This window comes from Silurus meridionalis, chromosome 22 (genome assembly GCF_014805685.1).
Source record: "Silurus meridionalis isolate SWU-2019-XX chromosome 22, ASM1480568v1, whole genome shotgun sequence".
In the NCBI taxonomy this organism is placed as follows: domain Eukaryota; kingdom Metazoa; phylum Chordata; class Actinopteri; order Siluriformes; family Siluridae; genus Silurus; species Silurus meridionalis.
The window spans coordinates 11658359-11686339 of record NC_060905.1 but is presented as its reverse complement, the minus strand read 5'-3'; the positions used below and the strand labels follow the sequence as shown (position 1 = coordinate 11686339).

The following is a 27981-nucleotide window of genomic DNA, read 5'->3' as shown; positions in this document are numbered from 1 at the left end:
AGTCATAGACAGATGTGGCGGAGATAATCCGGTAATTTTCCAAAATAAAACATCGGTCAGAATCAGATAATAAATAAAACGGAAATAATGTAAGTTATGTATTCTTTCTGTGCGGCCAGGTAACAATTGACCCACGGACAGGTGCCGGTCCACGGCCCGGGGACCACTGACTTAGAGCACAATTTCACAGCTGAACAGAGAAATTCTTTTAAACTGTAAAACGCTACAGATGACAACTGAGCTCCAAACAAGCTGTGATTGATGTAATGCTACTAATTACAGCGTATGGAGTCTGAACTAATGACAGCAGTATACAGCGATTTCAAGAGGTAAACGGGGGTGAGGAGTGTTTCTCTCACACACACACACACACACACACACACACACACACACACACACACACACACACACACACACACACACACACCCCTAATCACCTGTTTAATTAAAGCAAAATGCTGCACAGTATCATTACACAGCAGTGTGGATGTAATCTCCTGCTTATGGCTTCATTACATCACACAGTACTGCGTTGCCTTAGTCTACACACACACACACACACACACACACACACACACACACACACACACACACACACACACACACCACTAATCACCTGTTTAATTAAAGCAAAATGCTGCACAGTATCATTACACAGCAGTGTGGATGTAATCTCCTGCTTATGGCTTCATTACATCACACAGTACTGCGTTGCCTTAGTCTACACACACACACACACACACACACACACACACACACACACACACACACACACACACACACACACACACACACAGTTGTTTCTACGTGTAGGGTACAGATATGTAATGAAAAAACCTCGATAGCGAGTTATTTGAGTGTGTAGAGACGGTACCTGGGAATGCCGGCTAGATACGCGATGAGTCTGCGCAGGTCCTCCTGTCGTATTCGGTCGTGATTGGTGCGTGACGGGAACGTTAAAACAGGACCACCGCGCTTGTCTCTGCCACCTAGTGGAAGTGAAAAGACAGGAAATTCAACACCGGTAAAAGATTGCTGCAAATGAAGCTTTATTTTATAAATGTTGAAAATGCATAAAGAAATACACAGTGAAGGAAACAGATTGGTGGCATGATGACTGCTCTCTCCATGACTGTGTTTGGCTGATGCTCATTTGATTACATCAGCGTGTTTGTTCGTTCTCTGGAATATTTGCATATTATTAAAAATGCTGAAAACACATTCATTGTACAGACGTATTTTTGTTTTCGAATTTGGTGGAAATCTTTTTGGACCTGCCAAGTCTGAAGAGAAACAAAGCAGATTTGACATTGATGGGGTGAAAACTTTTCTCGACATTGTTTTGTTTTTTGTTTTTTCCCCCACAAATGCGAGTTTGAAACCGTAGTGCAGGTTAATACAGAGGGTTCAGGTAAACACCGGGCACATTTCAGTTCCTCTAAAAGGGCTTAACCAGGCTGTTCTTCACAGGGTGGTTCCAAGCTTTAAATCTACTTCCTAATAAAAAAATTACGATTTTATTTTGCATGAACGAACTCGAGGCATTTTTATTTACTTGACAGAAAGTCTGCGTGTCATACAAGTGAGAAAACCGACAAAACGAGATGTAACATTACGACTATAACAAGGGAGAGGGGGTGGAGCTTCCAGGGTATCCAGTTCAAAACGTCTACACGCCATCACTCTTTCCAGAGTAAAGTATCGATTTGTCCATCTGCCGAATTTAGAAAGGAAAATAAGAAGCTGCTCTTTTTGCGTATTTATGAATGATCAGGTCCAAGAGTGCACTCCAACAGGAGTCAAAAGATATTTTTCAGGGCTGACGTATTCGTAAGACAAGGGGGTGCCAGGACACCTGATATTTCCAGCCAGATGTGATTCTTCCCCACAATTGTTTAAGATGTTTATGAATGCAGAAGCATGACTGTTTCCCTTCACTTGAACCAGGAAACCCAAACCTGTTCCTGTATGATTGACACTGCACAGTGTAAACCTCATTACTATATACTTTTGCATGGGTTGGAATGTAAGATCTTGAGAGGCCTGCTATAGATCTCTGATCTCAACCCTAATGATCACCTTTGGGATGAATTGGATCGCTGACTGCACCCCAGGTCTCCTCACACTACACCATTATCCTGACTTTACTAACATCTTTATGGCTGAATGAGCACAAATCTCCAAAAACACACTGAAATCTAGTGGAACATCTTCCCAGAAGAGTGGAGGTTATTATAACAGCATATTGGGACTAAATGTGGAATGTGATGTTCAGAAAAACAAATACAAATCTTACAGGCAGGTGTTTCCCATTTTTACCCATGTAATGTAGTGTATGTGGCCTGGACTACACTTTATACAGTGTGTTACAGAAATGCACCTTGTTTTAGTGTCGGTTACTATAGTAACAATAAGGTATTACAGTGAGCGCATTAATACAAACCTGTGTAGCTGGAACTACTGTCAGAGCTGCTGCTGTAGTAAATGAATCACTTCCACAATAGGAATTATAGAAACTCAGCAGTGGTGTAAAGGATAAAGTTATAATCCGGTTTATAAATACGGTTTCTACTTAATCTTAGTATGAGTGCAACAGATCACAAAGCTCACGTTTCGGCTCACATTACGGTTTTTATTTTGATTCACGGATCGGCAAAAAGGGGGAGGAGACAAATATAATTTGTTACAAGAAAGGCTACAGCAAGGAAACGCTCCCATACACACGGTTTGAACGATGCAGGAGGTATTTAACGTTGTTCTGCTCCCTTTGCTAGCCGTTGTTGTAGACTGATTAACACGTCCCGTTCTTCTGATATCATCCACTGCTTACTGAACATAGCCAATAAAGACGTCTTCCAATATTTTGTGTTTTTAAACTCGCATCTGCCTCCATTTAAACATTAACCAACGGTAAACTACAGGATGCAGATGAAGAGTGAGCATTAATCCCTTCTGTTGTTGTTCCTGCTTCCTTCCCGCCTTTAAAATCCTCTGTACTCAGCATACGGGCCCAGTAAAGTGTAAAGTGCACCAACTCAACCAGAACAAAGCAGACCTGCCAGGATATCCCCGCGGATCTTCCTAAGCCGCAATGTGCTGAATCTGTTTAACTGAATATACACTGTAATTGGATCAACAGTCTTATCCACTGGCAGGAATATTTTCATGCTGTAACATCCCCGAGTGAGAGCCGTGTGGGCCGTGGAATTTCCTTTGAAAGAACGGCAGCGTTATTTTTATATGTCTTGCACATAATCGTGATTCTTTGACCGGTTTTTCCCCCTCTTTGTGGCATCAGCAGATACACACCTGACAGCCTCGCATCTCCATGGCAACACTGCTCGCATTGTGTCCTGTCTGTGCTTGTTATCCTTTAGTCCCGTAACCTCGAGTGCAAAAAGGCGCCGCCGAGAGATTTCTTGTTTTTCTTGATTGGAGCCCTGCAGTGAAGCTAAAGCATAATCCCTTCCATCCTCGAGCCTGGGAGATGTGAACAAAAGCTCCTGCTATTCAAAAGCTGGAAGGTCACTTGCCGTGTGTCCTTTGTGTTGTATGCCTATGAGGCATTTCAGAGAAGAGCTAGCTACTCCAGCTGAGCGCGCCGGGGTTTGTTTGCCGCTCCTTTTACCTGAGCGAACAGGACGAGTTAGTGTGTGAGGGGAAAAAATTTAATGTGCATAAATAAAGATTAGAAAGGATTGATGACTCTATTTACTCTATTAAATATTAATGGGTTTTTTTTCTTTGTCGAATTCAAGCAGCTTGCTAGCATCAACATGCATCTTCAGGTACTGCAAAGCTACAATCAGACCACGATATCTCCAGGAGCTGGACAGAACGGACGAGTTCTAACACTAATCCTGCATCTGACTACAGGTTATGACTCCTAATACTCAATCTCTGACTGGAGAAAGAAGAACTGGGGATGCCTGGGGTCCTCCGAGATTGGGGAGTGCTTGTGGAATCCGTGTGCTGCCACCGATGATCAGCCTGTACAGTTTACAGAGAATGGTGCGGACAACTAAAACCATCCTGTGGGAGAGGATTTGCAGGCTAAAACATCTTGATTACGAGAGAGATAAGAGGTGAAAGACCAACAGGTCAACTGGGAGTCTATAGTTACAAAGCACCTCAGATTGTACCACACATTTAACCTTGAGGTGTTCGAATTACATCAGCAGAAAGCCACATCAGGATTTAGTCCCGTCAGTCAAGAACATTGTCAGTGATAGAACTAAGCAGAGGCACGATCTCTGTTCATTCCTTTCCCGTTTTATTTCTCTTTTAAACACATTTATGTTGCAAACAGCAAGCAGTATGGGAACTGAAGGACACGCACATCTTCAGAGTCGGCACAAAGAATCGTACGAGTTTGGGTTTGCCACTTTTCCACAACAAAAATGGTCATGTACATTTCTGTTCGTTCAGCCATCATCAGCGTTTCATAATTGGTACGGAAGACTTGTATGCAAAAAAGAAAAAGAAGGTACAAGACGAGACTACGGGCACTATGATTAATTTTTTTTCCTTCTTCCCAACTCCAGAGTCCACAAATTTAGGAGATATTTATTTACATAGATATTTAAATAACCTAATAAGATGCAATCCTAGCATATACCCGAAAAAAACAGCCGATATGACAGAGTAAATGCACGGATTATAAATAACAAATATTTGTAAAAATACAAGCAATTTGCACTAAGCCTGTGACCATGAGAACAGATGAACTGTGTAGATGAGCATCATATCTTTCCCAAACTAAGCAAGGTAGAAGAATATTGTAAGCTGTAAAGATGTAGGATGATGTAAACGCTTGTCAAACTGCAATAAAGCCTCTGCTTGTAAGTGATGTAATACGAATGCTTTGGCACACATTTAGAATGCTGTGCCCGCATTTCTCCTCTTCCAGCCTCGTCTACTGCAGGGCTGCAGTAGCAGGATAATTGGGGGAAAAAAATGTGAACGGGATTGTAATGATTGTAATGAGTCTGTAGAATTCATTAGATCTCTCATTACTACTATGAAAGTGTTTATACCAAGAATAATCTTTTATCAAAAGCCAGGAGTTCAGAGAGAAGGCCAAGCGGCTTGTGTAATGGCTAACTTCACCAGAGCCCAGACATTACATCATGCTCCCTGAATAAATGAATGCCAACGCCATAGTGGTAATCGAGAGGCTTGGAAAATTCCCAGTGGACCAGTAATGGAGTGTGCTGTTCTGCATCATGTAACTCCTGGGCTAAAAATGAGTGCCACTCCAGCCCCTGGCATGATCTGTGTTTGTTGTGTTCACCTGATGATGAGGCAATTAACGCTTGCTCGCTTTTTCAGCCACTGTATTTAAGCTTGGGACACAAAGTTTCAGAAACCAGACAGACAACAGGGTTTACAACAATCAGGAAAAACTCTATGACCACCTGCCTAATAGTGTTGGTCCCCTTTTACTGCTAAAACAGTCCTGACCCTTCGAGCATTAACTTCTTCAGCAATATGAGCTATAGGAGCTTGTCTGTTAGATCGGACCACACGGGCCAGTCTTCAATCCCCACATGCATCAATGAGCCTCCGCCACCTATGACCCTGTCACCGGTTCATCACTGTTCCTTCCATGGGGCACTTCTGATAGATACTGACCACTGCAGCCCGGGAACAGCCCAGAAGAGCTGCAGTTTTAGAGATGCTCTGACCCAGTCGTCTAGCAATTACAATATAACCCTCGTCAAACTCGCTCACATCCTTACGCTTGTCTATTTTCACTGCTTTTAGCACATTAACTTTGAGAACAAAATGTTCACTTGATGCCTAATAATCTCTCAACCACTAACAGATGCCATGACGAAGAGATAATCAGTTATTCGCTCACTGGTCATAATGGTATAATGTCATGCATATATATATATATATATATATATATATATATATATATATATATATATATATATATATATATATATATATATACATATATACACATATACACACACACACACACACACACACACATACATACATACATACATACACACACACATATACACATATACACACACACATACATATATTATATATATATACATACACACACACACACACACAGGTGTGAAAGAGTTTTCCCCCATATCTTTTTTGCATGTTTGTCACACATTATTGTTTCATTAAAATAATTTAAATATTAGTAAAAGATAATACAAGAGCTGAAAAGTGATTTGGTGGTGTTCCCTGTGTTCCCTGTAGTTGTGTGGTGTGGAAAAATGTTTGCCCCTTCCTGAGTTCTTTTTGTTTTTTTTTTTGCATGTTTGTCACACTTTAAGGTTTCAGATCATCAAACTAATATTAGTAAAAGATAAGTGAAAACAAAATGCAGTTTGTAAATGAAGCTTTTTATAATTGAGGGAAAACAAAATCCAAAAGTACATGCCTACAAAAAAAAGTGTTTGCCCCCCTGAATTGTTGTAATTCAGCCAGACTGGAGAGTTTTCAAGCATAAACCGCCTTTTTAAGGTCATGCCACCGCATCTCAATAGGATTCAGGTCATGACTTTCACTAGGCCACTTTAAGGTCTCCATTTGGTTTTTCTTCAGCCATTAAGAGGTGGACTTGCTGGTGTGTATTGTATCATTGTTCTGCTGTAGAACCAAAGTTCGCTTCAGCTTGAGGTCACAAACAGATGACCGGACATTCTCCCTCAGGATTTTTAAGTAAACGGCAGAATTCATGGTTCCATTTATCCCAGCAAGTCTTCCAGGTCCTGAAGCAGCAAAACAGCCCAATACCATCATACTACCATCACCAGATTTTACTGTTAGTATGATGTTCTTTTTCTGAAATGCAGTGTTACTTTTACGGCAGACGTAATGGGACACACACCTTCCAAAACGTTTGACTTTTGTCTCATCAGTCCACAGAGTATTTTCCCCAAAAGTCTTGGGGAACATCAAGATGTTTTCTGGCAAAACTTAGACAAGCCTTTATGTTCTTTTTGCTCAGCAGAGGTTTTCCTCTTGGAACTCTGCCATGCAGACCATTTTCTCTTTCTTATGGTAAAGTCATGAACACTGACCTTAACTGAGGCAAGTGAGGCCTGCAGTTCTTTGGATGTTGTTGTGGGGTATTTTGTGACATTTTGGATGAGTCGTCGCTTTGCTCTTGGGGTAATTTTCTGGAAAGGTTCTCCACTGTTCCATGTTTTTGCCATTTGTGAATAAAGGCTCTTACTGTAGTTCACTGGAGTCCCAAAGCTTTAGAAATTTCTTTATAACCTTTTCCAGACTGATAAATCTCAATTACTTACTTTCTCATTTGTTTCTGAATTTCTTTGGATCTCTGCATGATGTCTAGCTTTTGAGGATCTTTTGATCTACTTCACTTTGCCAGGCAGGTTCTATTTAAAAGATTTTTTGATTGCGAACAGGTGAGGCAGTAATTAGGCCTGGGTGTGGCTGGAGAAATTGAACTCAGGTATGATGAACCACATTTTTAACAGGGGCCAACACTTTTTTTGTGGCCATGTAGTTTTGGATTTTGTTTTGCCTCAATAATAAAAGCCTTCATTATAAAACTGCATGTTTTCACTTGTTATCTTTTACTAATATAAGTTTGATGATCTGAAACCTTAAAGTGTGAAAAACATGCAAAAAAAAAAAAAAATCAGGAAGTGGGCAAACATTTTTTCACACCACACCACACCACACCAATACAGGGGACACAGGGAACAACTCCAAATCACTTTTCAGCTCTTGTATTTGGTAGTTCGTGCAGGTTTGACAGTGATTATTCAATTCAGCTCAAGCAGAGTGAATTAGGTTGACAACCTTAAAGGTGAAAAAACAATTAAAAAAATGATGATAAAAAAAGACAGTCACTTATTTGTAAACAAACCTAATGTAAATACAGATTGTTCCATACAAACTGTCTCAATGTCAAACAAACTGTTCGTTTGCATACTAGCTTGTTTTCTATCGTTATTTAAGCAGTACGTCACCACTTTGTAATTTTTAGAAACGCAAACTACGTAACATGCATTTAAATATATTAAACAAGATACACAACTATTCTCCATATTGCACATTATTACAGTCAAATAACACAGAATTTAGTGGCAATTAGTCTTTAAATAGACTTCGTCATACCATCAGCGTTCTCCCTCTCGTGTGTGCCACTCGCAGTAATTTATTTCTTGAACTTTCCAGCATGCACCATCTTCTCCCAAAAAGTACTCGTCCATTAAATCTGCATCATCAACTCACTGAAACGATTGCATTTCCAACTCTCACCGCATTCTGATTCCAGGTGCACGCACCTGCCATGCGAGTCTTCCTTCTGCATCAATCGGCATTTTCCGATTCTCCTCGCCACACTGTTAATCTCTGTCTAATTAATTCAGTTCCGCCAATTTCTTTAATAGAATATTAGTCCGGATTGCAAGTTAGTGTCTTAGCTTCACAATGTTTATTATTCACAATTAAATTAATATACACCAATTTGGCAAAGGTTTGCAAAAATCTGATTTATATGTGCTTTTTGAACATCCAATTCAACATTAAATCCCCATTTACTGCTATAATATTTAACTGGAGGCAGATGCGAGTTTAAAAACATGTACGATTTCTTTATTGTCGCTGTACAGTCAGCAGACTTGTATATTCATACTATGATTAAGTAGAAACCGGATTTATAAACCGGATTATAACTTTATCCTTTACACCACTGCTGAGTTTCTATAATTCCTATTGTGGAAGTGATTCATTTACTACAGCAGCAGCTCTGACAGTAGTTCCAGCTACACAGGTTTGTATTAATGCGCTCACTGTAATACCTTATTGTTACTATAGTAACCGACACTAAAACAAGGTGCATTTCTGTAACACACTGTATAAAGTGTAGTCCAGGCCACATACACTACATTACATGGGTCAAAATGGGAAACACCTGCCTGTAAGATTTGTATTTGTTTTTCTGAACATCGCATTCCACATTTAGTCCCAATATGCTGTTATAATAACCTCCACTCTTCTGGGAAGATGTTCCACTAGATTTCAGTGTGTCTGTGGAGATTTGTGCTCATTCAGCCATAAAGATGTTAGTAAAGTCAGGATAATGGTGTAGTGTGAGGAGACCTGGGGTGCAGTCAGCGATCCAATTCATCCCAAAGGTGATCATTAGGGTTGAGATCAGAGATCTATAGCAGGCCTCTCAAGATCTTCCACTCCAAACCATGCAAAAGTATATAGTAATGAGGTTTACACTGTGCACAGTGACAATCATACAGGAACAGGTTTGGGTTTCCTGGTTCAAGTGAAGGGAAAATGTCGCACTACTGCATCCAGAGACGTCCTATACAATGGTGTACCTCCAACTTTGTGGTAGCAGTTGAGGGAAGAATTACTTAAAGCTGCGAAAATCCTAATACTTTTGTCTATATAGTGTAGATTGGATGCAGATTTGAAATGAACCGGCAGCCGTTTTGCACGCTTCATGTTTTAATACTTTGAAGGTGTGAGTTTATGTGCAGTGATAAGATCTGAGTATAGCAACTAATACTGTTACAATCAACAAGTCACGAGAATGTATTTAGTACTTCAGGCCCAATGAGCTCATGATACACACAAAAACATCTAAGAAACTGAGGAGCTATGAATTCCCCCTTCGTGATCCTTGATCCAGCTGAGCATTGGTGTCTATGAGAATGCAGCAGCTAATGTAAAAATAGCTCCAAAATATGCCATACATACGTCTGGTGTGTCGGAATATTAGTAACTATAACGTGTGACAGCAGGTACACTGCTTAACTGCAAGCCACAGCATAGATGAAAGAAAACTCAGACGGCTACAAATATATTAAAGGCAAAACAAAAAGCATGTGAGATTTCAAAGTAGAGCCAGTTTGTTGAATTATGGAATTGGGGAATGTCTGATATCTTGTCAAAAGTTTTTGGACACATTACCATCACAGTTGTATGCAGGTTATATTTATGGCGTTTGACAGATGCCCTTATGCAGAGCTATTTATATATAAAGATGAGCAGTTGAGAGATAAGGGCCTTAAACTAAAGAGAAAAAAAATAAAACAAAAAATATATATATTATAAAAAAGCCCAGCAGTTAGTGGTGCAGGGATTTGAACTAATTACCTGAAATATCTACCTAATTACTAATTACCTAATTACCATAGAACAACATCTTAACCACCGAGCTGCCACTTTTCTAACGCAGTTCTTCCAAGGTGTTGAAAGCACACATCTGTACAGAATGTCATGTAATTTCTGTAGCTTAACTATTTCCCTTTACTGAAACTGTGGAGTTCCCTTTAGCAAACGGTATGTGTTGAATTGATGCATTGTTATGACAACATGAACCTCTTTTCACGCTTCACAGGGTTCCACTTCCTGCATGAGCATGATTCCTGCTGATGGAGTAAACTGGACGGTCATTTTCTGGTGTACTGTTTCTTCATGGTACAATCAGACATGGAGAACACTTTCTCTTTCAGTCTGCTAAAGAATTTGAGCCGGATTTAATTTCAGTTTGCAGGTTTTAATTGCCGAAATCACGCCGTGTAAACCCGCTTGGAGGTGATGGATTTTAAAAAGTGTTGTTTTATTTGGCAGAAATTAAAATCATTTACGATACAAATGCGGAAAATATGTTTTTTTTAATAAACAAAAAAAAAAGAAATAACCAAACACAATGTAAATGCATGTAAACAAATAGGCATAAAATAAAATAAAAAATAAATAATTAATTAATTTTTTTACTGATTTAATTGTTAGTATAATTTTGTTGCACAAGAGCTTACACACAGCACAAGAAAGATTTAAATGTAAAAGTATCTAATATATATATATATATGTAATTTATGTGAATACTCGCCAAAACAGGGCATGCAGGAGTAAAGAAATGATCAATGTTATGGAAAAATGCACAGTGCATGTAGGGGGCGTGGTAAGCAGTAAGTGTGCTGTGTGCATGTGACTGAAGATAGAAATTCAACTGAAATTGCATTCAATCTGGTTGTTTTATCCAGGATTATCCTGCAAGAATTATTTTCCAACAACATTTATGTTCCCTAGTTCAGGCTAACAGTTTCCAGTATTGGAAATTCCCAGAATTCTGCAACCCTAATCACAACCTACCTGACAAAAAGGCCACTTTCTCCTTTAGAATGGGCAAAACCTCCATCGCCTTCATCTCTTCATTTCGTCGAAATCCTGAAAAACAAAATGACATTTAAGATTCTAATAAAAAATAAAAAAAAAACAGTAATTAGTCGAGCAAAGCATCGTCTCAAACTATACCGATCAGTGTCTAGAACTTATCTATGAGATTAGCAAAACAAAACAGAGCAAAAACAGTTCTTGAACAAGAGAGAGAGAGAGAGAAGAGAGAGAGAGAGAGAGAGAGAGAGAGAAAGACAGAGAGAGAAAGAGAGAGAGAGAGAGAGAGAGAGAGAGAGAGAGAGAGAGAGAGAGAGAGACGTCAGACACTCCTTCATGAGCTCAGCAGTAAGCTGGGTAAACCAGCAGCACTTGCTGTTTATGATTCACTAGTTGGCTCGATTTATTAAAGCAGAGCTGGAAAGGTTAGTCATTAGCCAGCTACCAGACTGGATATGTGTTCACTGTGACTCGCTCAGGTCCGGGCTGTGCTCAGGATCTGACTCATATCTCACACACACACACGCGTGCACTAATAGTGTAAGTGACATTCTGTTAATAGCTATTGTACACACTGATAGGACATGAAAGCAATGCTTTCATGGAGATAAATCATTTTATGTAGAGAAACCTGACTTGTCCAAAAAAAGCTGTGCTTTTGAATGCTATAAGATATGAAATGAAAGATGATGCAGGTCTTTAACCCCTGTTTAACTGATGGTGAGAAGCAAAGCCATCGACACTTAGATAACGGGTAGAGTCTGTCGTGCGTTATCATCAGACGGCCTTGGCACTGTGTTACAGGAACGGACCAGCCAAGCTGGACCCGCTAAGTCAGGGGTCCCCAAACTGTTTTCTGTGAGGGGCACATAATGTTTCCTTTCTTTAATAAGGGCCGGGTGGGTCTGTAAAAATGTGTCGGAAAATAACATGGTCCAAAGTATTACTGTGGAGATTTTAAATGTATTTTTTATGCCTCCTGATGCTAGACTAGTTTATTGTGTTCTGCACCGCACAGACAAATGAGCATTCCTTTTCAAGTGATTATAAAGACTATAAAAGGAGCATCATTATCACATCAGACATTTTTATATCCATTTCTATTGAAATCAAAACATTTACTTACTTGCGCATATGGTTGGTGAGGGAAACTAACAAATAATTAGGCAATGTTAATAACTAAGGGAACATTTTGTTTGAAAGCCAATCTTTATCATCAGGTACAGATATGATATGAGTAAAGCATATAATTAAAATTACATTTGGCAAAATACCTCAATTACAAAATATCTCTCTGGTATTGTTCAGAGGGCCGTTCCAAATGTGGGGGCGAGCCGTAGTTCGGGGATCCCCTGGCCTAGGTTTTCAAAAAAGTTCAACATTTTCTTTTCCTGATGTTTCTGCAGTTTTGAGTCTGTGATTTCACTCACTCAGGTGATTACACCATCAATTAAACACTGGTATTATACACCGACTGTAAAACAACATACAGAAAGGGGGGGATAACCTAAAAAATTATTTTGTTTCAAACATGATTTAACAAGCAGATTTATATATATATATATATATATATATATATATATATAAAAATTAGAATGACTACAAATATTTAAAGATTCAATGCTTTGATAGGAAGAGCCTTATTCAATTACCCATCCTACAGCTGAATCTTCACACAGGTGCTATCAAATTAGTTTTCTCCCAGTAGGTTAATATACAGTCTATTATAATAATGCTGTGAATAAAATGTGAAAGGAAAAAAGCTTTTAAGAAAAAAATTAACGTGAATGAATCCAATATCTCCTGGTTGACGGATTGAAATTTCACTTTCATTGATCTGTGATTCGACTGTAAATCCTTAGTCAGGGACACCAGATGTGCAAAATAAGGTGCATTGCTGTTTGTGAGAAGTTATTGAGGGTGGAGAAATCTGCAGCTCAGCCCAACCCTCAGAGAACATGTCAGTGATGGAGTGATCATATCAGGCAGCATACGCAGGAGACACATGGAGCTCTCTCGTGCAGCTGCATGATGGAAAGGAAGTGTGTGTGTGTGTGTGTGTGTGTGTGTGTGTGTGTGTGTGTGTGTGTGTGTAAGCCAGGTTATGGGTTGCTCTCTAACACACTGCTGTACCAGGGAAGCTGGGACACATGCTCTTCTCCAGCTGAATGAAACGACTTGTCTCCCATCACTGAACCCGTGGTAAAGAGATAAGTAAAGAACAGCGAATGAGGGGACGTACGACACGCTCGGGGTTGCAGCCTGTACAGACGTAATCACACTACCTGCAAATTGGGGTTCCTTCGATGCTAATAATGTGATTTCTCATTGCCTTTTTTCCCCCTAAAAGGTCATCACCTCATTTTAACACAAAAGATAGAGGTCAGTTGGATGACTCGCACTTTCTCGATTTGCGGTGTTCCTCGGAGGAGATTCCCAAAAAAAAAAAAAATTTTATTTTTGCCACAAACACACTGCATCCTCAGCCACACGCCATCCTTTTGAGTTTGTGACAAATATAAATAGATATTTTACAGACTACATAAACATACACTAACGCAGTCCATAGATTGTATATTTTAGAGAGACTCATGTGGAACGCATCTAGAAAACACTCTGGAAATTCAAAGGCATCCTTCTCATCCTGCAAGCCGGAATTCCTGGGGGTTTCAGAAATGCAGAAACAAGCAGATAGTGAGAGCTAGTGATCTCATCTATTAGCAAAATTATACATATACACTATATATAGATATATAGTATGCAGTGCCATCCACTGGAAAGTGAAGAAAACATGCATTGACCACAAAAGATACTGGATTTACTGCACCTCTTTGCAATAAAACCTTAATATGGAAATATGGTGTTAAATAAATACAAAATTAATAAATAAATCCAGAACAGCACAACCGCCCTGCAAAGCGAAAAGCAACCTCTGCCTCTAAAATACAGCTGTCATAATTTTAGATCTAAATATTGCACCCACTCGCATATTTCCACATGAGCCGCTACTGCACACTGCTCAATACATTGTATTAAACACTTTCACTTTCAGTGTTCTGCTCTTGCACTCATTCTACACCGGGATGAAGACACCTGACCGTAAAATTATTATGTGCTCATTAAATATCTCATTCCACATTTAGTCCCCCATTTGCTGTTATAATAACCTCCACTCTTCTGGGAAGATATTCCACTAGATTTTGGAGTGTGCATGTGGAGATTTGTGGAGATACATTCATGTAGGTGAGGTGATGAAGCCTGGGGTGCAGTCAGTGTTCCAATTCATCCCAAAGGTGTTCAATAGGGTTGGGGTCAGAGCTTTATAGCAGGAGATCACCCACTCCAAGCTTCTAAAGCATATCTTCATGGAGTTTGTGCACAGGGACATGGTCATGCTGGAACAAGTTTGGGTCTCTCAGTTAAACTAAAGGGAAAATTATATGCTACCACATGCAAAGACATTCTATACTATTGTGCACCTCCATCATTTGTGGTAACAGTCTGGGAAAGAACCACATCTGGCTGGAAAAATCAGGTGTCCCAATACTTTTGTCCATACAAAGGATTTTAATCTCTTACACTCCTCTTGTGCTATATTTTTCTCAAAGCTCTGTAACACTTCTGCCATTCAACAACACTTCGGCTGCACACAAAAACACTGAATAAGTTTGTTATGATTTGAATCTTGTTTTGTTGCACGTTCAGTAAAGTATGTATGCTGCTATTCAGCCCACAGGAAGATCTACATTTAATTTGGAGGAGAAGTGGGAATATGACGACACGTAGCGTACACTTTTGGCAGTTATTGTAAGAAAGAAATGCACTATTCCACTTTTATTTTATGCCGCTTGTAATAAATGGTTTACGCCCTCTGTTCAGAACATGGACATTAAAATTATTTCATTTTTATACAACATTTTAACAATATTCTTTCCCGGAAAGTATCACAATGTGTGGACAATATTGGGAAAATTAAGCGTTCCGGTGTCTAATAAGGATGACTATTAAAAAGCACTTTTTTTAATTGCAATAAAAGTACTAAATGTGAAATATATACAGGCTCAATGCAGGTTTTAATGCGTCTACTGCAAATGATAAACCTGTCCCGCTTTATGGCGTCTTTCCGGGTTGCTGGTATGCAATTTTTATTGATTGACAGGTCCGGCGTTTTACAGTGAAGCCGAAGATGTAGCCTGTTTTCTCCGTTATGGACAATAAAATATATTTTTATAGATCTAACCATCAAAATCGTATTCAGCTCGCCCTCTGACTCTCCACAAACACTCCACACACTGATCACATCACATGGCAGACCTTCCTGACTGCACACTCAACAGATCAGAAGATCTTTTCTGACCATGTTTAGACTTGTTTAGTGCAAAATCTGCTGCTCTTCACTCCCCACCTCCTCTGATGTGATTAACGTACTGAGCTCATAACACTGGCTCCCTTTTGCAATTCAATTCTTGACCTTCAGTTCCAGACCTCAAACAATCTTGTATTACATTATCTGTGCCTTACTCCAGACCCCCACACCTGCACTCCTATTCAGGTCATCAGTGTCTGCTTGTCTGGCCTATTCATTATTCTTCAGTGTTTCAACTCCACAGTGCAGGAATAAGCTTCTAGCTAAGGTTCAAAAGACCTTATTGTGTTTAGCTCGTCACATTGTCTGGATTCTTACAGTGTCCGGGTCCTTACTGCATCTGGATCTTTCTCGACCTTTACCGCATCTGGATCCTTCTCGGCTTTAACTGCATCTGGATCCTTCTCGACCTTTACTGTAGCTGGATCCTTACTGAGGTTGGATCTCTATAATGTCTGGATCCTGGCTGCACCTGGATCATTACTGTGTAACCTGAAGACTGCAGATTCTTGCTGTGTTTACATTTATGTGATTTGGCACATGCCCTTATCCAGTGCGATTTGCATTTATATCATTTATACAACTGAGCAGTGCTGGGTTAAGGGCCTTGCTCAAGGGCCCAGATGTGGCAGCTTGGTGTGGCTGGGATTTGAACTCATGACCCTCACATCCAAAGCCCAATGCTTTAACCACCACTGTAAGGATCTGGACAGTGTCCCCATACAGACTCTGGGTCCATACACTGTCCAGATAATTACTGACTCTGGATCCATATGCTGTCCAGATCCTTACAGACTCTGGATCCTTACAGACTACACAATACACTGAAATTTGACAGATTCTCCAGGCAGCTTATTGTCCTGTCGACTGTCTAATGACTAAACTGCACTTAACAATTGAAGTACCACAGTCTTCTTCTATTGACGAAAGCTATAAAGCAGGGTGATGGAGGGGAAAGAGGAAGAAGGAAATGAGTGAGGGGGAGAAGAGAGAAGTAAAAAGGATGTGGAGTGTCTGTAAAACAGGAGAGTCAGTGAGCATGTGGTGACAAACAAAGGAAGGAAAAAGCAGAAAGTGTGTGCGACTAGCAAGTGTGTGTGTGTTAGAGAGAGAGAGGGAGAGAGAAAAAGCAAAAAGGGGAGGATGAGTGTGGTTGCTGGGGAAGTACAGAGCGAGGCCAGTTGCAGCCCCTCTATTCACCACCGGAGACAGCTGAGAGCGTCTCAAACAACAGCTGCCTGCTCAGCCACCCGCTGGGAAACTCTCTCTCTCACACACACACAAACACACAAACAAACAAGTGTGTGCATGTTTTTATATTCTATCACAGCTGCAATCTTTTTGTCTGCACTCCGAAAAATGTGAAAAGAGTCAGCAACAGATATATATATATAAAAGCAACTAATGGCCCTGTATCTCTCACACACACACACACACACACAAACACATTTCCTCCACTCGTCAGTTCCCAAAGGAGTTGTGGCGTGTGACTCGCAGCTGTCACACAGAATGATGGGAATGGTTGTGTAATGAGCAACTGAGGTCAAAGGTCAACAGGCAACTATCCGGAGTGTGTGAAGGGGGACACATCTGTCATAGCTCAGCACATATTAGAGTCGAACACAGTAATGAAAGTGCATCTGTGCGAGCTCACGAGTGGAATCAGGATCAGCTGATGAAATATTGACTAATGGTTGAGGCACAGCTGTGGAGCAGTCGTATCACCATCATATCGCTGCCACAGTGTAAATACAGCACCTCAGTGACACACAGCACGAGTGGGTAAAAGCTGAAATTCAAGGTGCGCTAATAATACAGATGTCTCAGGAGGCTGCGAGCTGTTTGACCCCCCACATAAGGTCAGGTCACGTCTTAACCAGCAGCCGCAGTTGTCATGGACTTCTAAAGCGAAACCTGACCGTGTTATCTGGTGTCATATCAGCAGAACAGCTTCAAACAAGGCTCAAGAGCTCCTCCCCGACTCTGATGGACAGTGAGAGGACAGCGGGGGGAAGACAATGAGAGAAGAGCTTCCAGGAAGAAAAAATTGAAAAATGGGAGAGGAAAAGATAAAAAAAGAAAGAAAGAAATAATAAAAAAAGAATAGCATTTACTTCAGATAAACAGCGGTTATAAAAATGGGCTCTCTAAACAGCATTCATCAACCTTTGCTTTGGTGGCATGTCTAAACACATACTCGAAATTGTACAGCAAGAAAGTTGTACTACAGATCGTATAACTGAACCGTCTTACACATGTCACTGCTCGCTGAGATGGATATTTAATTTATACCATTTACATTTATGCCCTTATCCAGAGCGACTTACATTTGAGCAGCTGAGGTTTGAGGGCCTTGATCAAGGGCCCAGCAGTGGCACCTTGGTTGTGCTAGGATTTCAACTTGTTACCTTTTGATCCACTGCCATAACCAGTAAACATCTAAATTAATTTTTTTTGAACATCCCATTCCACATTTAGTGCACATTTAGAGATCTGTGATCATTCAGCCACAAGGATGTTGACAAAGTCAGGTACTGATGTAGGTGAGGTGAGGAGACCTGGGGTGCAGTCAGCGTTCCAGTTCATCCCAGAAATGTTTAATAGGGTTAAAGCTCTGAAGAAGGCCACTCAAGCTCTTCCACTCCAAGCATTGTGCACAGGGGCATTGTCATGCCAGAAGGGAAAATGTAATGCTACTGCATACGAAGACATCCTATACAACTGTGTGCCTCTAATTTCATGGTAACAGTTTGAGAAAAACACACATCTGGATGGAAATGGCCGGTGTCCCAATACTTTTGTCAATATAATGTGTCAGATGTTCACTAATTCTATCAGTGATTGAAAACAGATACATCTCATACCAATCGTCATTTGAACCTAAAAATACACATTTGTTTCCTTTTTTTTTACACATATAGACAAATACAAGTGCTGGCATTGCGTTTAGAAAAACATTCAGTCTGTGTACTTAAGGAACTGGAGGGGGAGTGTAAATGCCACGTCGCAGTAGGCTACATTTTCAGAGTGTGGAAGTAGTGTTAGGTCTATAACACTAAAACACACACACACACACACACACACACACACACACACACACACACACACACACACACTTCAGTGTTCATCATCAGCACAGTGATGCTTACACTGGCACTAAAGCACAAAGAGGTCCAAAACAAACAAAACAAAAAGAGAGCAAAAACAAACACACACTCACTTAAACACACACACACACACACACATACATACATACACACATCCACACATCACTAACAGATTCTCACTCAACCTTTTGCCTCATGCGTCTTGTCCAAATGAGAATCCTGATTCTTCTGGGGGGGTTTTTTTTTTTTTAATTCCACAGTTGGTTTTTTACTATTCTTTCAGGAAATATTTTTGTGTTTTCAGTGCTAAATTTAGCCCGTCCCCCACAGAGTCGGAATGAGCCGGCACTTTCCTGCTCTCCTGCCCTCCTCTCCCGTTTCAGGAAAAGGAGAAAAGGAGAAAAGGAGGTAGAAGGTCATTGCAGCGCTGAGCCTCAAAGCGCACACGTTTCTATTTCCGTCTTCCTCTGCATGTCCACTTCTTAGAACGAGTGCTGTCTGGGTCACTGTCTGTCTCCCGGTACCCTTCTCCCTCGTTCTATTTCTCTCTTGCACACACACACACACACACACACACACACCCTCTGCCACTCAGGCTGGTTGCTCTTCATCAGCTCAAACAGCAGGCTTACAAACCAACATGAAAATGATCCCCCCTGCTTTAACATGTTACACACTGAAGATACCCTCATGTAAACATGGCAGGAAAGATCACACCGTTTTGGTCTCGTGTTACCTGCAGGAAAGGGGGGTGATAATGATACATTATTTTTGTGTCTTCCTCCGTTTTAGGTGCTGATGTGAAAATGACAGCGCAGTTCAAAAGCTGCTTCCTGTTCACAGAAGCCTGAGCAGAGGTGTGTAATGGGGGAGTTTCTGTTACAGGCCACACACAGATTACAGGCCATCACCTGGAGCTAGGCCAAGTATCTCACACACACACACACACACACACACACACACACACACACACACACACACCTGCATAAGAAAGAAAGACCACCTATAAATACAGCTAGAAACTTTTTTCATCAGAGTTTAACAGTATAAAGTTTTGGTCGTTGTTCCCAGACAACAGCAGTCTCTGACAGGATGAATCTTTATTCCTTCAAATATACAAATAATCCAATCCAAATATCTGTGTCTTACCTTAGCACCTTAAAGTGCTGGAGATGTGAATGAGGAGCCTGTGATTGAACTTCACCCACATCTAATCACAGCTCATGATTAAACACATGCAGCCCGAGTTTATGATCTGATACTATCTGATACTCACACTCTCTCTCTCTTTCTCTCTCACACACCGAGAGCAAGTCGCCTTTGTTGCTGTCTACATGAATGATCACAATGGTCTCAAATGATTCATCACGAGGCTGTGCAGAGTGGTAGAGAGAAAGAGAGAGAGAGAGAGAGAGAGAGAGAGAGAGAGAGACAGTGAGGCAGAGAGAGACAGAGTTAGATAGAGGGATACATAAGCAAAAAAAGAGGGAGCAAAATAGAGAGAGTGGAAGAATATAAGAGGATTAGAGTGAGACAGAAGCAGAGAGAAAGAGAGAGAGAAAGAGTAAGACAGGCACAGAGTAAAAAAAAAAAAGCAGAGAAAGAGTGAGACAGATGCAGAGAGAGCGAGAGTGAGGCAGAGTCAGTGAGACAAAGGGAGTGAGACAGAGGCAGAGTGAGAGTGAGACAGAGTGAGAGTGAGACAGAGAGAGTGAGAGAGTGAATGACACTTGTGTGGACCTGCATAATGTACTCAGAAGTAGAGATTTTGTAAAACAAATCACACTGAAGATTTTTCCTTATTATAAAATGCATCTATGGACAATGTCACCGTCTCCACATTCACTCTCAGGCCTTATCGTGTTCCCACATCGTGCCACCGCACCTTCCTCAGAGTGGGGCTGCTATTCAGCAACACAAACATGAATGATAGGTTGTGACAGTGGCTGCCTGCATCTGTTTCTGTACCTTGTTTGGGAGGAGGAACCTCATGCGTGTTTGATGGTCAGGTGTCCACATATTTCTGTCTGTATATTGTATATTTTTTTGCGTAATAATTCCACAATAGTCCCAATGGTTCCACACAGAGTGTCCAGTGGCAGAATAAATAATAGGATGATCTTCCACCTACACACTCAAGCTCCCTGCTCCATTCATGTTCTCCCTCTGTTATCACAAGTCTGTGATCTACAGCAGCGTGAGCACCAGGAGCCGTGGGCACAACAGACACATTAGAGAGTAGCTGAGTCACATGTGGTTGAATAGATCAAAAACACAGCAGCTCTGGTTCGAGACTGGCCAGAATCAGCTGCATTTCTTACTCCCGTCTCTAATCTGGGACGACCGGAGGGCATTCGAATCTTACCTCGTACGTGACTCACCTACTTGAGCCTGCTGCATGTGCTGAGATTTGTCAGGGCATCTGAATACCTGTGTGTTTGGCGCTCAGCCGGCGTCATCACACTCCCTTGCCACCTTCTTGACAGATTTACATCATGCCTTCAAGCATCGTAGAGCCACTCCAGAGCAGTGCAGGTGCTCCTGTAGCTCAGAGTTTATGTTGTGTGGAACATGTCATCAGCATGGAAGTGTGGCTCATGGCAGAGAGACAGCAATCTGACTCATAACATGGCTTCGTAATGAACGCGATCTCTGTGAGAGACATGAATCCAAAGGCGAAGCTCGGAGATCGTCTCCAGTGCACATGGGATTTACGGTCTACCGGTACACAAAAATCTTACACACTTCCCCCATAAACTGGATGGCCCCAAGCGTAGACCCTCTTCCTACCTGGATTCAAGAATACATATCATCCATGTAGGAAGGTGTGCAGAGCAAAACCAGCTGCTCAATGTGCAGTTCATCGAAATCACTCAGGAAGTTAAAAGCGATGTTTGAAGGTAAAGTACAGCTTGAAAAAAAAACCTCCGCTATCGATTAGACGCCATCTGGCCATGAGCTCCAATTCATGTTCGAAGTGAATATTTGGTTGCACCATATGATGAAATCAGGCATCCTTTTGAAAGGATGCAGGAACATACTCTTTATATTTACAATGTAAAAGCAAAGCTTGGGTTCTATTGATTCCTGATTCAGTTGCGGGTGAAAATAATTAATGAAGAAAGAAAAAAAAAGATTCATATTAATACACACTATATAGACAAATGCATTGGGACAACTGGCAGATGTTCCAGTTGTGCCCAAACTGATACCACACACAACTGTATAGGATGTTATTGGATGTGGTAGCATTAAACACTCTCTTCACTTGAACTAGGAGACCCCAACCGGTTCCAGCATGATGTTCTTTCAAGTTTCAAGTTTTATTTGTCATATATACAGATGTCAGGGACGGTGTGTACAATGAAATCTTGAGTGGCCTGCTACAGACCTCTAAACCTCAACCCTGTTGAACACCTTTGGGGTGCATTAGCCCATGTCTATACATTTTCACTTCCTTTTTGTCCTTCGGTCCACACTGAGGTTTTTGAAAACGCTCTCAAAAGTGGATTAAATCTGAATCTTTTTGAATCGTGGTGTTGACTGTGAAAACCATGGTGCGTTTTTTGGTCATGTGACGGTGCTGGCAATCGAATAAACGGCAGGCAGATGAGGCAGGTCAAAGCGAAGGCTTACTTCTGTGCAGTACAGGTCCGTAAGCGTTTCCAGACGTTTCGGTGTGATTGAGCAGCTTTTCGAAAACGAGTGTGGAGCATTTTCAGACGATAAATGGCATTATCAGATTTATCCATGGCAGAATGAGCACAAACCTCCACCAACACACCCAAAGATCTAGTGGATCCTCTTTCCAGAGGAGTGGAGGTTATTATAGGAGTAATTAGGGAATTAATATAGAATGGGATGTTCAAAAATCATATGTAAATCTTATAGTCAGGTGTCCACAAGCTTCTGTCCATATGGTGTATGTAAGGAAAAAAAATATAATTTAGAATATTGTTTTCATAAGTCAAGTTGTGCTGACAAGGCAGAAAACAGGAACAGTGTCTGTATGAGAAGCTCATTAAGAAGCTTAATGCTTATACTTGGCAACAAAACTCCTTTTCATACTGTAACATTCCAACGTTTCTATACACCATAGCCAAGGGAACAGATGTGTCCAAATAATAAGGTGAGCGGTTTTAAATCCCCTGTGCTACTGAGGTAATAGAAACCTGCATTCATCTGTTTACCTGCCTGTTCACACACAACAGCCTTCACACTGAATCCCGGTCATTCTCCAATCAGAGAAGTCATTTATTCTAGGCCAAAACGAGGACAAGGACAATCATCCCCCAAGAAAAGAACGTCACCGCACTTGTATTGAGCAGTACGATATTCTCGTAAAGCAGCCTGACAATATCAAGGTTGTTAAGGAAGCTCTGATCAACCTCGGATTTAGATCAGATCCAAACCTTCACTAATGATCACACACTGAGTCTTTATTTGATCTGCATCACAGCACCTCTTGTTAAAAAAGCCGGTAGTGGTGTTCCATCCAGATTTCTTTTTTCGGCACAATAACTGACACAAAATTTGGTGGAGATGTTTCTAATTTGCTCGTGTACCAGATGGTGCTTGTGTGTTAAATCTACACAGTAGTAAGTAGACTTACAGTGCTAATTAAAAACTTTCTTTCGGCTTCTCCCGTTAGGGGTCGCCACAGCGGATCCTCCGCATGTTTTGATTTGGCACATGTTTTTACGCTGGATGCCCTTCCTAACACAACCCTTCCCAATTTATCCGGGCTTGGGACCGGCACTGAGAGTGGCTGGGGATGGTTCCCTGACCGGGAATCGAACCCGGGTCGCAGCGGTGAGAGCGCTGCATCTTAACCACTAGACCATTTACAGCGCTAATTATCCATCCTTTTTACAAATCAGGAGAAACAATCTAATCGCCAAAAAAACCGAAACTCGAGTGCTGGACTTTAGCCAAAACCTGCAGGAGAGTCAAAACAAAAACAAAAACTGTGTTAATTTTTTTTTTTTAGTCATCTCTGTTGACACTATTTGTTGTATTAACATTAAATGTCCGAGTTAAATTTGATACTTTGAGTTTCTAGCCTTTTTTTTGTTTTAGCTCACAATTATTATTTTGAGACAAAAGGCTTCAGTGTAGTAAACTGATGATGTAGTAAACATGTGGAGATTGCGTTAATGGGTTTGGGGGTGGGGGGGCTTTAGCAGGTCTGCTGCTATGTGAATATGACGTACCACAAAACTATGGAGACCGAGGCGTGTCCTGAGAGTCACATAGAATACAGATTAACATGGCAGAGGTAGAGCTGCATCCTCCTGCAGACACAACAGCTCTAGTTTTATTTCATCTTTTTTTGCACTACAGAGGCCTGTTTGTGAAAGAGCCCTGCATAAGAAGGCACTTAAACTTATGATTTGCTTTCTGTCTGAACAAAAAAAATAGGGAACTATCTGTACCATGTTGAATTGCATGGCATCGTATTTTTTCCATTGCATCGTATTGCATTGTGTTGAATCGAATCAGAATCGGATCGCACTGCGTCGTAATGGAGTGAATCAGTAGCTGCTTCGTGAATCTTTAACGTATCGTAGGCTATGCATCGACATGCGAATCGCATCGGCCTCATCGGAGATGCATGTCCCTTCTTTAGAGTATTCTATACTACCATACTCAATCTATATGAGCACGTAAAGATGTGGAGGTCTAATTTCATAGTCAGAGTATAGATCAGTGGATATCGTGGTTTACTAAACAAACCTCTTTTCAAGCAACAGTCAGAAGTGTGTGTTCTGTTCTGAAATATTTGATTAGGTGATTAAAAATGCATCACACGATCCATAACAGGTTCTCCGAAGCGTTTGCTGTTGTAGTGTGTAAACATGATGAAAACGCGGGCCGTATTTGAGCAGTCAGAGAGATCGTGAGAGTCCTGGCCTGTAGTACACGCTGAAGCAGTGTGGAGAAATGGAGGGAAAACGTTGCAGGAGTCACCAGGCTGTAAATGGCTACAGACAGGTGGGCGACAGTAAAAAGCAGTGATGGATGAAGGTGTCACTGCCACACATCATGCTGATGACACCGACAAAAAGCCTGCTGCCATCAACATGCCATCGCTCTCTGACAAACTACCCACTGTCTCGCCAAAAAAAACTCTCGGCCTGCCCTCCTCTAACTTTAATATCATTCAGTAAATGAAATGCCTCAAAACTAATGATCTCATCCACTTTTCTTATAGAACTGACTACAGAGACTCTAGAAATCGCTCTCGAAAACAGAATAACATCAGACTATCATTCTGTGTATAAAACGCTGCATAGAAGTGACGCGTAAACTGCTAATGTGTGTGAGATTCCTGCCAGTTCCCTGAGTTCAGGCCCCTTAATAACAGGGTTTGGTAAAGTAGGAGCACTCTCTCTCTCTCTCTCTCTCTCTCTCTCACACTCTCTCACTCACACACACGAACAACAGAGAAGCTACTAGAATCGCTAGATCACTTTTTTCACGTTGTTTTTGCACAAAACACATGCATGCTGCTGTTTACACAAGTTCCACTGATCTGTCACGTGTGACAGAAGACACTCATTTCTCCTCACTAGCAGACTGGATGGTTTACGCACTGGTGGATGGATACGGGAGCTGCTCAGCAAGCTCATGATTATAGGGTAAAGTGAACGCTTTTGCAGAGCTTAATGTAAGAGAGTGAAAATAGCTCAGCAAATTCTGGGTCAGGGATGAAGAAGAAGAAGAAAAAGGAAAAAAAAAAAAAAAAAGTGTCAATGACTTGCATAATTACTAGTGTGACCAAAAACCTGGATCACTCACATTTCAAGCCTGGACTTAAGGCGACATTCTGATACCAGATCGTCTTCATTTCTATTTCAGTTGTAATGACTAAAGAAGTGTGTTAAGGATTTTATTAGTCTGTATACGAGTCAGTTCAGTGAATAACAGAGTGGGGAGCAGGTTTTTTTTACTTAAACATCAGACTCCTCAGTAAACTTTAGACAGAGCCCTGATTCTGATACCTGCGTACTGGTCCTACTCAAATCGCTTCTATATAAGCACCTTTAACTCCACCCAACCCTTCATCCTCCATTCTTCCAACACTTCTCACATTACACAATCCCTTCTTTTATATTTTTTCAAGCCTTTTGGCACACCAAATAATGGTCGTGGTGATTTAAGGAGAATAATATTCTTTTTTTTACTCTTGGAAATTTAAATAAACACACACTGATATCAAAATGTTTCGAGACTAGTTCTAAACAGATGGCAGCACAAGGCTGCACGCAGAGTCACAGGGAGCACCGACCCTAATAAATCAGTGTGCCAACAGGCATCATCCTGTATACATCGGGAGCTGTGCAACTGGTGTTATTCTGACCACGTGCACACTGGGAGCGCTGAATTGCTTTGCAAGGGGACTTTTTTGAAGGTGATGGTGTTTAAACCTAGATAAATCAAGTACTTTCTTCTAAACAGAGATCGTCTCGAAGCGTTGTGATACCACCTCATATATTGCTGGGAAATGGCACTGTGATACAGCTCATGATCATGACGACGATGATCGTTGGTGTTCCTATTTCTCAGCCCATGGTTGTGATTTGGCGATTGTAAAGGTAATTATATCAATTACATTATTCACATCATTTAAACACCCAAAGAGTCCTTGTAGCTTGATGTTTCACTGCAGGACCAAAGGGATCAGTGAGAGGAACACTGTAATGATAAGAAGGGACTCGTCTGCCTAAGAGGACCCGAATGCAAAACAGTCACCGTTTTTCCCCTTTTATTTGTCACTGCTTTATAGAGTGGAAAGGCAGCTCCAGCTCTGGTGGTGTAGCTACTGTTCTGGATCATTCTGAAAGTGTTCAGCTTCCAAAAAAAAAATACTAAATTGTGAACGTCAGCAGAAAGGGGCATGATGTGCACTTCAGGACCAGAGAGCTGGAAATCATTTCTTCTCACAGATCTTTCCTTGGAAAAGCCTGAGGCCCACAGAGGGAAACAAGAAGGCCACATCGAATTTCAAATGTAGCGTGGACATCCAATAAGCAAGAACCCCTCCCACAGAGATCCAGGCTCACATGAATGGAGTGTTTTCCGTTACTTAAATTCCTGAGCTTCGGTTGAGCTGAGCTCACGGAAACTGTTGAGTGTGACGGTTATTTTTTCTAAAAGGGGGAAGTTGAGAACAGGGCAGGCTTGTAAACCTAATCCAGCACCAGAGAAGGAGGAATCCCTAAAAGCTGGAACACATCAGAGAAGAGCTGAACCTTGTGTGCTTTGTCACTGCACTCTAACCGTTTTCCTCAGAGACGTTTTACGCTTCGAAATTTTGAACAAATGTATTGGGACACCTGACTGCTCCAGCCAGATGTGATTCTGTCTCAGTGTTACCACATATTTGGAGACACACACAAGTGTATAGAAAGCGTTCGGATGCTGTAGCAATAAAAAAAAAAACTCCCTTTACATGAACTAGGAGGCCCCAAACCTGCACAAAGCCAGCTCCAGGAACATTTCATTTACATAAATTGCTTGAGAGCAACATCTTGAGTTGCCTGCTATAGAGCTCTGACTAGGGGTGTGCAATATTGACAAAAATAAATAAATAAATTATTTTACTTTATCGATAACGAGAATTAGATGATATTTGTGTTGTTGTTGTGCTCGTACCATAAGAACTACCATGACAACTGACTTCAAAAACTTTTGATATTCTTCATATTCTGTGGTGATTTTATGGCCATCTTTTACCTTTTCAAAACCATTTTTTCTATAAAATAAATAAATCAATCAAATTGTGCATCATCCGAGTCACATTCTTACCTTTATTATTTTTACTGGCTGATTAAGACATTTTGGCTGTTACCAAGCGATTTACCAGCATTTTTATAACATTAGAATATAATATACATTTGTTTAATACATTTTAAAAGATGATTTTAGAAAAAAAAATCGGACAGTTTTCATATGATGTTGATTACTGTATAAAATTATATAAATGTATGTATTTCCACCCCCCATACCTTGACATTTGTGATCATTCTAAATGCATTTCATTAGACTGAATCATGCAGTGAAAGGACACACTCTAAATGTGCACCCGTCTGACCTACTAGACTTCATCACGTAATGCGTGTGCACTCTGTAGGAGTGATTTACGATATTATCAGAGGCGATATATAGATAAATAATGGAATAAATTGGATTGCTGACTGCACCCCAGGCCTCCTGGCCTCACCCACATCAGTACCTGCCTTTTTTTTTACTACCACCTTTATGGGTGAATGTGCACAAATCACCACAAAAACACCCGGAAATTTAGCGGCTGTTGAATGGGATGCTCAAAAAGCGCATAGAAATCTATGG

At 40.9% G+C, this 27981-nt stretch overlaps 1 protein-coding gene across 3 annotated transcripts in view; it reads right to left on the bottom strand.

The window, feature by feature from the left end:
• trioa (trio Rho guanine nucleotide exchange factor a) overlaps positions 1-27981 on the bottom strand; it is a 106639-nt gene that overhangs the window by 51911 nt on the left and 26747 nt on the right. For all 3 annotated transcript variants that reach the window (XM_046835447.1, XM_046835449.1, XM_046835448.1), the window contains exons 3-4: positions 11134-11208; positions 875-989 (exon numbers count right to left, since the gene is read on the bottom strand). In XM_046835447.1, coding sequence (XP_046691403.1) covers positions 875-989; positions 11134-11208 — 190 coding nt within the window. The remainder of the gene's footprint in view (positions 1-874; positions 990-11133; positions 11209-27981) is intronic.